This window comes from Zalophus californianus, chromosome 6 (assembly GCF_009762305.2).
Source record: "Zalophus californianus isolate mZalCal1 chromosome 6, mZalCal1.pri.v2, whole genome shotgun sequence".
NCBI lineage: Eukaryota > Metazoa > Chordata > Mammalia > Carnivora > Otariidae > Zalophus > Zalophus californianus.
Genome location: NC_045600.1, coordinates 42,351,055 through 42,366,269, shown reverse-complemented (window position 1 = coordinate 42,366,269; position 15,215 = coordinate 42,351,055). Strand labels below are relative to the sequence as shown.

At 47.5% G+C, this 15,215-nt stretch overlaps 1 protein-coding gene across 2 annotated transcripts; it reads right to left on the bottom strand.

Moving 5' to 3' along the window:
* Positions 1-1,719: 1,719 nt before the first annotated feature.
* Positions 1,720-11,496, bottom strand: OTX2 (orthodenticle homeobox 2). Of its 2 annotated transcripts, none has more exons than XM_027571433.2 (4): positions 11,404-11,496; positions 6,425-6,639; positions 5,213-5,364; positions 1,720-3,354 (listed from the first exon to the last, which is right to left on the bottom strand). In XM_027571433.2, exons 2-4 carry the CDS (start codon positions 6,519-6,521, stop codon positions 2,734-2,736), a joined length of 870 nt encoding a protein of 289 aa, XP_027427234.1. In that variant the 5' UTR covers positions 6,522-6,639; positions 11,404-11,496; the 3' UTR covers positions 1,720-2,733. The 2 variants fall into 2 exon arrangements, with proteins under 2 accessions (XP_027427234.1, XP_027427233.1); XM_027571432.2 differs by lacking the exon at positions 11,404-11,496 and adding an exon at positions 11,190-11,384.
* Positions 11,497-15,215: the final 3,719 nt, after the last annotated feature.

The following is a 15,215-nucleotide window of genomic DNA, read 5'->3' as shown; positions in this document are numbered from 1 at the left end:
TACGAAGGGCCAAGAATCTTTGTGCGTAAGATAAAAGTTTGGAGCAACAGATCTTTGTGAAGCCGACTGACCCACCTGATCTCCGTCCCCCCAAGCCAAGACTCTATTGCCGTTTCAGGTCATCGTTAATTGCCAATATGCAGTTGAAGTCGCTCCCTGACGCCTTCGGAGGGTGACGTCATTTCAGTACAGGTATCTCCAAGACTGGGTTTAACTTCAACCCAGTGTTGACTAGGAGTGGCGATGTGGACGTCTTTAAAGCCAGCGCTAGCTCCCCGCCCCCCTTTCCCTACCTCCGTTGCCTGCGGTCAGGGGGGAATTCATTTCTACTTTGCCGTCAATTCAAAGGGATTTAACTCCGTGGTCTGTTACGCGAAGTTGTGCAACGGTGATGGAAAAATTAGTTTCAGAGGGTGCTCAACGCCTTTTTTTGACCTCCTCCGTTTTTATAGGATCGGGAGAGAAACCAAACTGCGTTATTTGCTGAGTAGTGCCATGTTTGTCATTATTTTTAACGAAGGGGGGGGGGTCTTTACTGATCCTTTGTGGGGCATTCTGAAAACTGAAAGCAGTGTGAGAAATTATTTTGGATCTGCTTTACTGTTGCTTGAGAAAAGCTGGAGGAGCGTGAGACCCAGAAGCTGGAAAATCATAAAACAAAGATTCTCCCTGGGGCCTCAATTTCCCTTTGGTGTAAACTAGTGTAGGCTGAATATTATTAGTCCGTACTCGAAAATCTTGCCATCAGGTTTTGCCTCAGTTGCCGGTTGTAAGCTATTGCATTTCCTTTAGCAGTGAAACAAAACCAATTTACTTATTAGGCAAGATTATGTAGGGGTCAAGAGAGCATGCACAGCCAGGGACAGAACAATTAGCCAGAAAACAAAATGGTTGCAACTGCTAAAGTTCATTTAAAAAGTTACAATCAAGAGTCACTTAATTTTGGTCAAACTTAAGAGCATAGAGTTTAAAATGAAATTAAATATTGCTTTTACCTGAGGAGCACCATGAACCATTGGCTCATTTGTCTTTTCTGGTGATTGGTTTACAAAATGCAGGTAGAAGTGAGAAGAGACCTATTTTTTTTTTCCTCAGCACTTTCTTTAAACAAAACAAAAACAAAACTGACCAGGATGCCTTATGTTCAACTACTGAAATTATAGGTTTTAAAACTTTTCTGAAACTCTTTTGTTCAGAAATCATTTCTGCCTGAATTGCTTTCAGATTCTGATTACATTCCCTCTCATGTTTACCTCAGAGTTTTTTGCAAGTTAAAAAAAGAAATCCCCTTAATCAAATGAGAGAATAAAAACAAGGAATTCTTGTCATTCTCATTTTCTCTGAGGTACTACAGTTCTTCCCTTCTCACTTAAAAAAAAAATTGATCTATGTTAAAACCTATCAATAAAGTGCCTAAGAAATCATTATGGTATGCAGCAGGGGGGTAAAAGCAAGGAGAGCAAGATCCCAATGACTGTTAGGCTCTCTATATTCTATTTCAGAGGAGTACTGGTGGAAGTCACAAAAAAGGTTTACATACAGCAGTCACTCACACCTAGTTCATCCACAGATAAAACCAAAAATGCCTTTTAAATGAAGTTTACTAATTTCCTCTCTGACCTAAATAAAACATGTTTGGGGAAGGAGAGGCTGAATGTGGGCTTCTCATCCATAAATAGTGTATAAAATTAAACTGGACCCAATGTTGTGCTAGAACCATTTTAATATAATTATACATATCTGCCAAATCCAGGAAGAAAAGGTTTATGCATATATAACTTTTCCAGTTAACATCTGCAAGCATAAACGACAATGATCTCAGTTTATAAATTCATCAGGGTCAGAGCAATTGACCAATGTCTCTTTACTGCTAGGCTTACCAACAGTAAATTACAGATGAATTAGTGTCCTTTTGTTTCTCTTCTCTCACTCTCCTTGTCCAGAGACATTCTGTAGTAAAGTTTCAGTGCAGCTCACCTCCAGCCAAAGGTAATCTTTTTAGATAAGTACTCAGTTGCTCTGAATTTGCTTATAATTATAACCTATTTAATCACAGAAGAACCCCTGCAGAGGTGGAGTTCAAGGTTGCATACAATAACAGGAGATCACAGTTTTGAAGTCTAGCACAGATTAAAAACCACAGATGTACCATTTATATAAGACACACACTGATTGTCTCTTAAACTACATATTGACTCCTTATGAACATTATTTTTTAAATAAAGTAGTGCATCTAGGACAATCAGTCGCACAATTCACACAGCCCTGAAAAGTTTTTCAGTGCCAACTACCAGTTGGTCATGAAACGTGAGTGAGCTTGAAGACACTGTCCATTCCTAAGATTCAACCACGGATTGGCTAAAACATTGGAACACCTCTGGCTTAAGAAGGCTACTATGTCCTTCCCTCCTTTCCCTCACAATTTAGTTTTGTTTATTTTTGGTGGTGTTTGGTTGTACATGGCTAGAATGCTTTTGATCACTTTGCAAATCAGGAAAACCAATGATCTAAGACTATGACAGGATCTTAAGTAGACTGGTTTGTCCATTTCAGGTTGCTGGTTGGTAGGCCCCTCTAAGGCCCTTCATTTTTCCTTCTATGCCTCCCGGAACATTGATCAGAAGATGAGTCTGAGCATCATCCCATCTAACTCTTTTAACCAATGCCTGGCTAAAACTGGAATGTCCAGCCCAGTATATTTAAAAATCACCCACAAAGAGGTTCTACGGATCTTCACAAAACCTGGAATTTCCATGAGGATGTCTGATCTTTATAATCCAAGCAGTCAGCATTGAAGTTAAGCTTCCAGGAGGCAGTTTGGTCCTTATAATCCAAGCAATCAGTGGTTGAGTTAAAACCCAAGCTTGAAGCGCCATATCCCTGGGTGGAAAGAGAAGCTGGGGACTGATTGAGATGGCTGGTGACTGCATTGGTACCCATGGGGCTGAGTGTGGCCCCTGGTCCAGGAAGCTGGTGATGCATTGGGGTCAAGTAAGATCCACAGTCCATGCCCCCAAAGTAGGAAGTTGAGCCAGCATATCCTTGACTATAACCTGAAGCCTGAGTATAGGTCATGGGATAGGACCTCTGCATGCAGGAAGAGGAGGTGGACAAGGGATCTGACAGTGGGGAGATGGAAGCTGGGCTCCAGATAGACACAGGAGCACTGCTGCTGGAAATGGCCGGGACTGAGGTGCTAGAGGGGGGAGTGAATTGGCCACTTGTTCCACTCTCTGAACTCACTTCCCGAGCTGGAGATGTCTTCTTTTTGGCAGGTCTCACTTTGTTTTGACCTCCATTCTGTTGCTGCTGCTGTTGTTGGCGGCACTTAGCTCTCCGATTCTTAAACCATACCTTGAAAGGGAAAGAAACTTCTTTAACGTGGTTTCAGTAAGGACAAGAGTGGCTCCCAGATTATAGGTGAGCTAAGCAGACAATCTGTCCTGCCACTGAAAACCTATACTATGGTACTTTTATATATACCCCTGGAATTGTAAGAAAGTGGGGAGGCTCTGTCTAAAAGCACTGGACTCCTAGCCCAGAATAAATCCTATGGCTAAAAATTTTCCCTCATTTTCCTCTCTCATTATTTCACCTCAAATACACACATACACATAGACCCAGTGTTACCATGGAACATTCTTACAGTGGAATACAATGTATCTATGTCTTCTGGAGGTAAACACAGAGGTGAGGGAGAACGATTCTGTTGCTACTAGCCAACAAGAACAGCCTAAATTCAAGGTTTCCAGTCCATCTTCCAGGGAGTAACTGCTAATCACTCTACCTTTTTCTCTCAAGCAAGCTCCAAGGAGAAGTGATCCTGTTGAAGATGGGAGGTCTGAAAGCCACTATTTGCTGAAATCTTTACAGTAAGTGGAATGACTTGTATGTAGTCTGCTTTGAGCTTGAGGACAGACTTCTCAGCTCATCTCAAGTCTGACACTGGAGTCTTTGACTTCAGGTAGTGCCACTCGGCACATGGATTCAGTTTCCTGTACTATGTCCACTGGCTTGTCAATTTAAGCCTCTGCCTGCAACTCTGAAGATTCTCATTACCAGCCCTGTTCATGTTCTGCAATGACGGAGCAGTGTTTTGTGTGTGAGGGGGCCTATCAAAGAAACTACCAGCCTTTTTTGAGAGAAACTACAGGCATTTTCTGAGCAACAAGTCCTTAGCGGTCTTCTTGAATGAACTCAACATATGGGCGTGTTAACTGTGCCACCAAGGCTGAGCATGTCACCACAGATCATTCAGAGCCATTTATTTTCTTTCAGTGAAGACTCGAGTTCAAGCTTCACAAATCCTAAAACTTCTTCCATCTTACTTTGAAAAGTCTTTTTCCTGGTTTGCAGTTCATACTGGTATGTCCTAGCTGAAGGGGAGTCCCAGGTGTGTGTGTGTGTGTGTGTGTGTGTGTGTGTGTGTATTGTGTGTGTGTGTTTAGGTGCTAAACATTCTTTCCAGAGAACTCTGTATGGTGTTTGCATTTCAGAAAAGTTGGGAGATTACTTTCCCTCTCCAGCTTCAGGTCAAGTTAAGGGGGAGGGGGGTGTCACTGAGGATATTGCGTTGGTATTTTATCAGCTAAATGGCTCAGAGCTAGCAAATTCTGTTCAATCCCTAAGAAGTCAAAGAAAACACTTTTATTGTGTAATTTCTTTGGTAAGAGCACCAGCTGCTTCTACAGCCTGGTTCTACCACCCAAATATCGTATGACCTTGAGTAAGTCATTTACTCCATTTCTTCACGTGTAAAAATATTGGGACTCTCCAGAGCTAAGCTTCTTTCACCCCTAAAAGTAGATGAAAATAGGGTAGGATTTCCACATGGGGAAAGGGAAGGAAGTACTAAAATATTAAGTAACTGTCCTTGAAATCTGCCCAGGCCGGGCCTCGGTTGGCCGGGGACCCGAGAGCTCTAGGATTGTGCTTTATTACTGCAGCAAAATCGCCAGTCTTACCTTACAACTTAGGCCAGAAGGCTCTTGCTTATAGGATTGGGTGGGGGTGGGGGTCAAAAAGGTGATGAGGTGTAATCAGGCATGTGAAGGGGCCTTAGAAGTTTACTGGCCTCCAATGGAGCGCTCAGTTTCAAGCCTTCCTTTGGTCCTCTCTAAGACCTGGGACTCTCCTGGATCCTCGACATATACCGTGCTCAGGGGAGGGGTGGCACGGTCGGGAAGGATGGTTCTATCTACATCTGCCCTACCTGCACCCTGGACTCGGGCAAGTTGATTTTCAGCGCCACCTCCTCCCGCATGAAGATGTCTGGGTACCGGGTCTTAGCAAATAGAGCTTCCAGCACGTCTAGCTGAGCCCGGGTGAACGTCGTCCTTTCCCGGCGCTGTTTCCGGGGAGTGGCTGCGGGACAAGAAGCCCAGGGCCCTTTAGGGTGGGGGAGCAGTTTCTCAGTCATAGGGATCTCTGCCGGGGCTCTGACTCCCCCGACCCCCACTCCCAGCACTTCCCTCATCCTCCCAGCCCTGCAACCCCGAGCCTACCAGTGTTTTCCCCACCCCCCCTCCCTGGGCCTGGGCTCCTCCAGCGAACACTGGGTCGCAAGACACACACTGTCCCTTCCAGGGAGGCCCCCCACTCCACCTGACGTCGGGGATCGCTCCAGCCAGAGCAGCCCTTCGATAGCTAACAAATGAAATAAAAGGAAGCCAAAATCCAAAAACCCCTCAAAATCAACCCCTAAACCACAACACAAACAAAAAATCCATTCCCTGAAGTCAAAGGATCCCCAAGGACCCGCAGTTCGGACTGATGGGGCGAAATCCCGATCCTGCTGGAGATCCTCGCTTTTAGGATTCCAAGGGCCTTTGTTCCTCCATCTTTAAAATGGGGGCATATTTAAAACTTCTACGAGGATTAAAAACAAAACAAAACAAAACAAAAAACCACCCAGATCTGACGGGAAAGGAAAGCACCCGTAAATCACACTGCTAGGGATTAGAGGCAGAGGGCCTGGAGGTCAGAGGGGAAGCCCCAGACATGGTGGGGAGAATGTAGGAGGCCCCAAGCATGGTGGGGAGAATTTAGGAGAGACCCAGCTTCTCAAAGAGGGCACTTCCGAAGAACTGGGCTTCGAGATATGGGCAGAGGCAGTAACCTTCCTTCCCCCCACCCCACAGTGTGTGTCCCCCATTCACTCCAGTTAAGAATAAAGCGTTCTGAGTTTCTGCAAGTGTTGCGGGATCCACCTACTCCCTCCAGCCCCTATTCTTCCCTCAGGCCGGTTAAGTGCCCTGTGGCTCTGAGCTGCTTCTTAGAAGGAAAATCCAGTGGGGACACCACGCCTGGAGCTGGAGTGGGGCAGCAGGACCGTCAGCCCCAGTGTTCCGGGGGAAAGGGTGTCATATCCCCGAGGCACGGGCGTGGGGAAAGGCGGGGCAGGAGTGCCGCGAGGCTCACTTACCCGGGTAGCCCACTGAAGGGTGCAGCAAGTCCATGCCGGAGGTGGTCAGACTCAGCCCATTGACGGCGTAAGGCGGTTGCTTAAGATAAGACATCATGCTAAGGTTGTTTGGAGGCGCAAAATCGGCCCAAATCGGGGGGACCCAGCCAGAAGGTCTCGCTTCGCCGGGAGTGGACAGATTCAGGGTCCTTGGTGTGTGGGTTGGGAGCGGTTAACTATGGACAAAGCAAACAAACAAACAGAGGTGCTGGTTTACTGCTTCGCAGGCGGCAGCTCTTCCACGTTCCACCACTAACTTAAAAAGAGCCTGGGCTATGCAAGGTAGAGGCTTTTAAAGGACTTGCAACCCACCCCCCCCCCCCCCCCCAGCTGCTCTGGAACTAGAGGGGAGGGAGAGAGACCAGATAAACCTGTCTTCCCCACCCCCACCCTAAACTTAAAAAAAAAAAGTACCAGAAGAAAGCAATTACAATCTGCCTTCCCCAAGAACAAAACCCCACGCCTTCAAATGCACACATTGCATTCCTATCCCTACATTTGCATAGGACTCATTGGCTGGCACTAGCTAATTGTCTCAAACAAAACTTGATTGGGGCCATTTGCAGAGACAAAGAACTCTTTGGCTAAATAAATAATGCTGATAACAAAGCCCATTGGTGAGAAACAAAGAAACAATTCAAGAAATCTACCTCTCCCCAGACTGTTGCCTTTCCAAGGCAAATTTTAATTACCTTAGCTTTTTACCACTTTTAACTGCTGTGATCCTAAAATGTCATTGCATTTAACATCTAAAATACCAACTTGCTAATCGACAAACTTGAGAAAACTGCTCAACCGCTATTACTTCACATTTGAAGTCATTTCCAGTAATCATTTTCACCTAATTAGTAGTCTGGGTAATTAGATTTTGAGGTAAGTAACAGATTTATTAAGGTTTTGGAGGACCTTGATTATGTGTCTAAAGAACTAAAGCTAAACAAACAAGTATTTAACTTTTAATCGACACCCATCAAATATTTAAACATACTGCAAAAAAAAAAAAAAACCTTAAAAGATTGGCACGAGGTTTGCTAGAAATTCTGAAGTTAGAATCCCACCAATCAGATAATGACAGGCCCCCACATTTGCAAGTAGAAAGGGTGTGCATTTGTAGTGCAAGCCGCTTCCATGTTGATTTTGAGGTTGTGGAGGCTGCAGATCCTGCAGGAGGCAAATTTTCAGACATTTGGGTCCTCAGCAACTAGAGCAGAGTTTCTTGTTAATTCCGGCTGCTTTTTGCACATTTTAGTTTTGAAGAAAGTAGATACACAAACACCCAAAGTTGTGAAACTAATAGAATTTCTCCCTACCTTTCAAGTTTCCTACAATCCTATAAGAAAAAGAGCTCAGGGAGGCAAAAGAAAGGAAGAAAAAGAAAAGTTATTTACTTTCTTCAGCTGAGTGTCTCTCACTGCCCCAAGCAAAGGGATCCAAAATGGATGTTAATATGGGCTGACAGTTTTCAAGTCTGGCTTTTATTTGCTTAAAAAAATGGCACTTATCTTGCAAGGATCTCTACTTTGCAACTTTGACACTATGAGAGATTGCTTCAAAATGGCGGATACAAGATTAGGAGAAGTTCCCTCTTACTTTGACAAAGGTCCTACTGAGTTTTCAGGAATGGATTTTCATATTTACATTGCTTTAGAAATCAAGGCATAAAATTCCACAAATGGAACTCAGTCACTGCAACTTCTTCCTGATTTAAATTCATAGCACAAAAATCATGCTTTTCCACCCTCAGATCTAATTCAATGTAATTTTATAAATACCCTTCTCGGAGGACTTTGTACTATCTCATCAATAGAACTAATTTGGTTGCTGCTATAACAAAGACTTGATATTTTCTGCTCTCTTTTCAAGACAGTTATTTGGAAGCTGTGAAAATAATATTGCTTTAAAATAGTCATTTTATTTGTCTAAATAGACTCCAAGCTGGAGTTTTCTCTTGTTTAATACAATATGTTGGAAAAGTTCTGAACTACTATAGAAAAAAATAAAATCAAAGCAGATGTACACATGAGAAATACGGAATTGTTCTTACATGTAGAACTCTCACCCAATTAGAAAAGTCTGATTCAGAAAGCGGCACATTCCAACATAAAAAGCAGTAACGGATAGAAAGCACCAGGCAAAGATCCTTCTTGGAGCTCCTCTGCCCTTACCATCGCAAAAATCATTAAAATTTAGGGATAAACTGTTTTCGCTTTTACTATTGTATGCATCTTTAAAAGAAAAAGAAAAATACCCCCAAATAAAACTACTAAGTCCTCTCAGCACCCGGTCTATGCACTCTCCAAAGAAGAGGCCATGGGCCCTTCCATCTAACTTTCAAAGCCCCCAAAGAACACCTTTCTCCCTTCCTGTCTAAGCCGAGCCCAGAAGGGGAAACAGAAATACCCCGTCAAAAATATAAGCTTCACTATGATTGCTCATGAGGTGGCCGCTGGAGAACTCCTACCTACGGGACTGGGTGACGGTCGTCCGGCGAGTCCCCGCAGCCGGTGGGCGCCCGCACCTCCAGGCGCGAGTGCCTCGGTCCGGCGTCCCTGCCCGGCAGCCCCGCAGTCCTGGCGCCCCAGGTCCGGCTCCACTGTCCGCCCCGGCCCGCGCCGCCTTATATCTAACGGTCAATTCGTGCAATCTGTCGCTCTCCCCCCCTCCCCCGCATCCCCCCCCTTGTTTTTTTTTTTTTTCTTCCAAGGAGCCCATCTACCAGTTGCTGTGTCCTCGCTCAATAATAATTACCTCGTCCAAGAATTAATTATAATAAATGTTTTCTTGATAAACTAACGAGATAATCCGAGGGGCACACGTCCCTTAATTACAGGCCGCCGAGCTCAGCTCTGCTTCTCGTCCGGGCCGATTAATTTTCTGCATGATGGAAAAGAAACAAAACTACGCGGACTGGCGACTGGCCTGTGGCTCGGAAGACAGCGAAGAGCAAGAGGAGAGAAAGAAAAGAGGAGAGATGTGGGCACCGCGGAAACAGCCGGCGCGGGCCTCCCTCTCCGGCGAACTCCAGTGAAAGTTTCTGGCCTCAGGGAATCGAACAGCGCTGCCACCCGCGAGGGAGGGAGGAAGAAACGTGCCAAAAGGGTTGGCCTTGACTATTAATTATGGTGAGGAGAAAGCCCCAGTGTTAGCTGTGTGAGGAGAGGTCTGGGTGTCTACCTTCCTTTGGGGGGAGGAGTTTCCTCTCCAACTCGTCTCCTGTGCTAGTAACTTTTGGTGCCTGGAAAAAGTCCCGAAGTGAGTGGGAGAAATCCTGACCCCGAAGCTCTAGGACGGAGGGGAGGATTTCCAGGAGCGACTGCCCCCGTCCCCTCCCCAAGTCATCCACCACTCCAGGATCAACGCAGCTCGGCCTTCTGTCCCCATACCCCACTTCTGTCTGTAAAGGAGGAAAAAGCCAACTCGTTGGAGTTCTGACGCGGGACTGGGATTTCAAAAAAAATGTGTTCTGAAATCGGACTGTGATTTCAAGAGAACGCATCAACACGGAGACTTCTCTGGAGTTGGCGGCGTGACACGTCGCCGAGGCAGGCTGCTGGCGGAGACCTGATGGTCCTCCCTGGGTGGACCGAGAACGGAGGCTGGGCCTCAGGGCACCCCTCGACCCCGGCCCGGCCCCACGACACTCGGTTGTCCCCGAGCCCGGGAGGGGAGCGCGCGAACGCGCACGCAGGGCCCGGCTCTGCCCCCGGTCCAGAACCGCGGAGGGGGCGCCTCCCCCAATGTAAGGATTCCTGTTCCCGGCCCTGCCGCGGCCTCGGGCGGACCAGGGGCCACTCACCAACACTTCTGCCAGCCCCAGGTGTTTGGGGAGGGCTGTACGGGGCGGGCCCAGAACCATCCCGGGCTAAGTCACATCGCAAAACGACTCTCCTGCTCTCGCTCGGCCTGGTGACCCGGGTCTGGGACCACGACAACCGGGGATGGGGGAGTTACTGCACTCCCAGGTTATTGTGGGGGGAGAAAAGTGGTGATCAAAAAGGAAAAGGAGACCTGGTGGCCTCTGGAGAGGCCGAGAACGGAGGGCGAATCTTGGTGAGCTGCTCTTGGCTCTGGGGAAAGGGGACCGGAAAGAGAGCGGCGAGCGCCGGGCGGACTAGCTCCCGGCCGCTCCACGCCTCCTCGGTTATCCGCTCGCGTTTCCTCTCACGTTCATTAGGGGCAGGCAGGGGGCTCGAGCTGCGACCGTCCTCACCCGCCGATCGGAGAGCGAGTCGGGCTTCGGGCACGCTGGCTCTAGAAGACGCCTATCTTATTATTATCCATCCATCTAGCTACATCTGCATCTTTTTGTCTCTGACTCTGAAAATGTCCTTGAGATCAGTGCAAATGACCCAACCACATCTGAGGGCCAAAACGAAAAATAGCAGGGAGAAATGGGCGTTGACATAAAACAAAACCACAAACAAAACCTGTCCAAAACACCCCACATTAGCCTCGCAGGGTTTCCACGACGTTTGGCGGAAGCGGCGACCCCAGGAGCGCGCTGCCTCCCCTCCTCCCACTCCCGCCCTCACCTCCAGATCATACATTTTTCGCAATGATCGTTACTACACCTAAAAATTTTACGAGGGAGAAAAATACAGCATGCTTCGGAAGAACTCCACGTTCGCAGAAGTGTGTATCAGTCGGTCTACTGGAGGTACTGGGGCGATGGTAGTCAGAGGGGCACATGGATATGGACAGGCAGACAAGACAGACGGAGACTTACCTTACAGCAGCATGGGAAGTTAGAAAAAAATTAAATTATCCTTCAAAATTCCAAATAGCCCGCTATCCTAAAAGAAATCAAGAGTATTGAGTTAGAAATCTTGCAGTCTTCACCCCTCCATAAAAAGTCAAACAACGAAAAAAAATTTAAAGAATAGAAAATGAGGAAAGTAGCTTGAGTTCGAAACACGCGTGGGTCCCTCTGTGATACATACAAAGTAGACGTGATGAGGGCTGTTCTAGCGATTTTTATTTTTAATAACAGTGGAGGCTGAGTTGGAGCTGAGGTCGGTTCCGCTCTCAGGGAGATTTGCTGAGAAAGCGCCTCTCTGGCAACTTTTTGACGCAAACTCTCCAACCAATGGCAGGGAGAGAATGATTGACACATCTAAGCCAGAGGGAAAATAATAAAAACACACAACAGGGGGAGGAAAACAGGCCGCTGCTGCACGGGGGGACGAGCAGGCAACAAATCCAGGCCTCCGACATTACCAGAATGTTCTTGAAAGACACTGGGCTCCCCTTAAAATATACATTATGGGCCAGAGCATGTGAACTAATTGTATAATTTAAAATGATGGACAGGGAGACCTCCCTTACCTTTCTTCTCCTTTTCTTTTCCTTCCTTTCCTCCTCCCCCCCCCCTTTTGTTTTGTTTTGATTTTAGGGAAGGGGAGAAAGGAAACCCATACAATAAGATGGAAAGACAAAAATATTTATGGAAATGCTGGAGAAGAGCAAGGGTGAAGGTAACTGAGTTATCGCATCAACGGCAGCAATAAGCATGTAGATCAAACGCAAAAAACAAGTCAGGCTGAAGCCTAAAACCACCACTCTGCCATTTTAACCAGGGTCAGACCACGCTGAGGGCCAGAAAGGGTAAAAGAAGGAGGCCTGGGAGTGAGGTGTGGGCGTGTAGGCAAGAGAAAGATACACAAGTCCCAGAACAAACTATTTTCAAAAACTCAGGTCTCTCCCACGCGTTGCGCCCTTATAAATATTCCCTGGTCCCCGAAGCGAGAGACTCGGACTCCTGGTATCTGCGCAAGGTTTTTAGAGTTTGAAGGAGTCCAAGGCAGCCTGCAAAGAGCACGAGCCGGGGAATCTAACCCCAGGGCCGGTTTGGGGAAACAACAGGAGCCAGGTCAGGATTCGGGGATGGAAGAGGGGTCTGGCTGGACACCCAGGGAGGGAGCGAATGCAGGAGGCCTGCGCTGGAAACAGTTTCCGCGTTAAAACAAACGCTACTCAATGCCCGCCGGCGGGGCCTGGAACTAACAGCCCGGGCTGCCCGAGCCGGGGGCTGAGAGCCCGGAGGCGGGAGAGTGGCGGCACCAGGGGACCCGAGCCAGAGAGCGAGCCCCAGCCTAACTTTAATGCCTGGCACAGAGAGCGGGACCCGACAGCTTTCAAACCGATCTGAATCCCTTGAAAAGCAGCAGCAGATTGGGCGGAGGTGGGGGGGGGGGGCGCAGAAGAGGACCGGCTGAGGGTGTGTGAGTGGTGGGTGGGGGGAGCAGAAGACATTTCTTCCCTCACAACTCCCAATGCCAGAGAAGAAAAATAAAATCTCTTTCTAAACCCCCTCCCCCTTCAACCACCACCACCACGGCAAGTGGGCCCAAAGAAACAGCTCGCTGCCTTTAATTTGGGGACCTATGTTAATGAAGTTGGTAATTAATTCGTCGCTTTGTTGTCGGTTCTTATACTGTATGTGTAATCAAATGTGGCCGTCCTTGGGATTTACAGCAATTAACGAATTACGGGAGTGCGCACGAGGCAGCAAGCGCTCGGCAGCCCGACTGGGCTCCGGCTCCCGCGCGGCCTGGGGCTGGGCACTCGGCGGCCGCGGCCAGCCTCGCAGGTGTCTCTAGAGCTTTGGGCCCCCGCGTCCCAACGAGCCCCCGAGCGGCCCCAGGGTCAGCCCAGCAACTCCCGAGCCCTCAGCGCCCGCTCCAGTCCGGAGAGACCCGCTGGCTGTCGCGTTCCCAGGAGTCGCGACTTTCTGGGGTTCCGGGCTGGGGGGGAGGGTGAGTACAGACCTTTTTTTTCTCACCCCGCCCCCACTGTACAGAAAGACTTGGCGACTGCTCCCCCCCTCGCCCGGCCTTTAATTGGGGGAGGGAGGGGAGAGCGACAAATGCCCTAGGCGGTCTGGCCCATCGGTTGGGAGCACTTGGCCAGTGCTTTCGGTGAAGGAAGGGCAAATCCACCCAGATCCCCTGAACCAGAGCCTCCTTCCTACCCCGAGAAAAGACAGTGTTTCTCCCAGTTTGATCGCAGTGATATTTAAAGCATCAAAGAACGAAAAAGAAAAATGGACGTTGTGCGTCTGGCAGAGGGGAAGGACCGGAGGGAGGCCTTGGGGACAGTGGGGGTCGGGGGTGGGGTGGGATGGGTGGAGAAATATCAGAACACGCACTTGTGATCTCCACAAAGTAAGGGAAGCATTTTAGACTGGGAGATCTATCTGCCGTGGGGTCCAGGGTTGTGGGAAAACCCTCAAGACCTACGTAGAGGTTTGCGGTGTCCTCTTAGTTGGCGGGGGCAGCTGAATCTCCCTGAAAATTCCCGGGTTCTGTTCGACAAGGGCAGATTTCAGCGCCGTGGGGCGTGGGAGGGCTTTTCCCTTTACAGCGGCTGGGAGCAGCCCGCTCTCGCTTCTCCTTTGCCCTTTAGTCTAATAACTTCGCAGAAATGCAGGACCAATAAACCACGAGTTGGAAATGGACAGTGTTAAATAAACAAGGGTCTCTTTAAAATTCTCATCCACTTCAGATGTCTAAAGTAAGATTGTGATGATTTTGTCACGGTTTGGTAAATTTACCCCTTTAAGAGGCTTTCATAAATCCCAGAACACACCTTCAGCCAGATTTGAATATAGATTTAGGTTTTAAAACCCAGAAGCTGGAAACGCCGCTTTATCAAAGAGAATTTCCCTTTAGCTTAGCAATGTGCTGAAGCTCTTAAAAGATTGGATCTGAGGGAGAGAGAGAGAGAGAGAGAGAGGGAGAGACAGACAGAGAGAGAGAGAGAGACAGAGAGAGACAGAGAGGAGAAAGAGAACTAGAGACAGAGGCAGACAGGGGGGAAAAAAAGACTTTCTTTTTCTTTCTAGAGGAATTCTGCCCAGACTCTGCAGCAGTTGGTAGCAAGAAAGCTTTCTCCTGGGTGTCTCCTGGAAAAGTTGCAAAATTGCTCTTCACCTGTAAGAACATGCTCTTTATCCTCCAGTCTCTTCTTGTCAATTTGGAAATTGCAGACAGCCCGGCTCAGGTACAGTCCCCACAAACCCTACTCTAGGTCAGGACAAAAGCCACTGGCTTGGGGGGGGGGAAGGGGGTTGGGCTGTTGTACTGAAAACCATAAAGACTTGGTGGGAGAAAAAGACTCCTTGGATGAAAAGTCTAACTCTTGATTTTCAGTAAGTCCTTGGACTTCCAGTATACTTACTATGTGGTCGTTGTATTTTCTCTGTTCATGTTTAACTTTTTTTTCCTACATCCTGTGTCTTTAAATTTTTTTTCCATGAGTCTGACTTATGGTAGGTAGCATGCTTTGTGTTTTTAAGTAATTTTCATTAACAAGTGGATATTTTTTAATTGCCATGAGTACAATTATCTTGCTATGAATATGAGATATGTGTCTTCAGAAGCTAAATTAAGAAAACCAGTACACAGGGAATTAAATTATTTGTCAGAGCTTGCATGCAGTTTCCAAAATATGGCCGATATTCATATTTTGCAATCTAAATTTATGTCTCATGCTAGCTGGATTTACTTTCTCCACCCTACATGCCAGGCCAGTCTAAAATATTCCAAACTTTCCTCCAAGTTTATTAACTATGGTTCTTGTGGGGGGGGGCGGAGAAGGAGGGGTGGGAAGAGAAAGGAGGAAGATTTCAGGATTCTTCCAAGCTAATTAAAAAAGAAGAAGAACAAAACCCATATTCCGTGAGAACACAGCCTCTCAGGGGGAAAGGAGCCAGTTAGACTCCCTGAACACTTACTTCAGAAATATGAAGATT

Excerpts from the sequence above, each read along its gene's own strand:
- OTX2 (XM_027571433.2), bottom strand. The coding sequence starts at position 6,521 with ATGATGTCTTATCTTAAGCAACCGCCTTACGCCGTCAATGGGCTGAGT. Across the intron at positions 5,365-6,424 it reads CCCTTCAGTGGGCTACCCGG|CCACTCCCCGGAAACAGCGC; the intron begins GTAAGTGAGCCT and ends CTTGTCCCGCAG. Across the intron at positions 3,355-5,212 it reads TGCCCGAGTCCAGGGTGCAG|GTATGGTTTAAGAATCGGAG; the intron begins GTAGGGCAGATG and ends TTCCCTTTCAAG.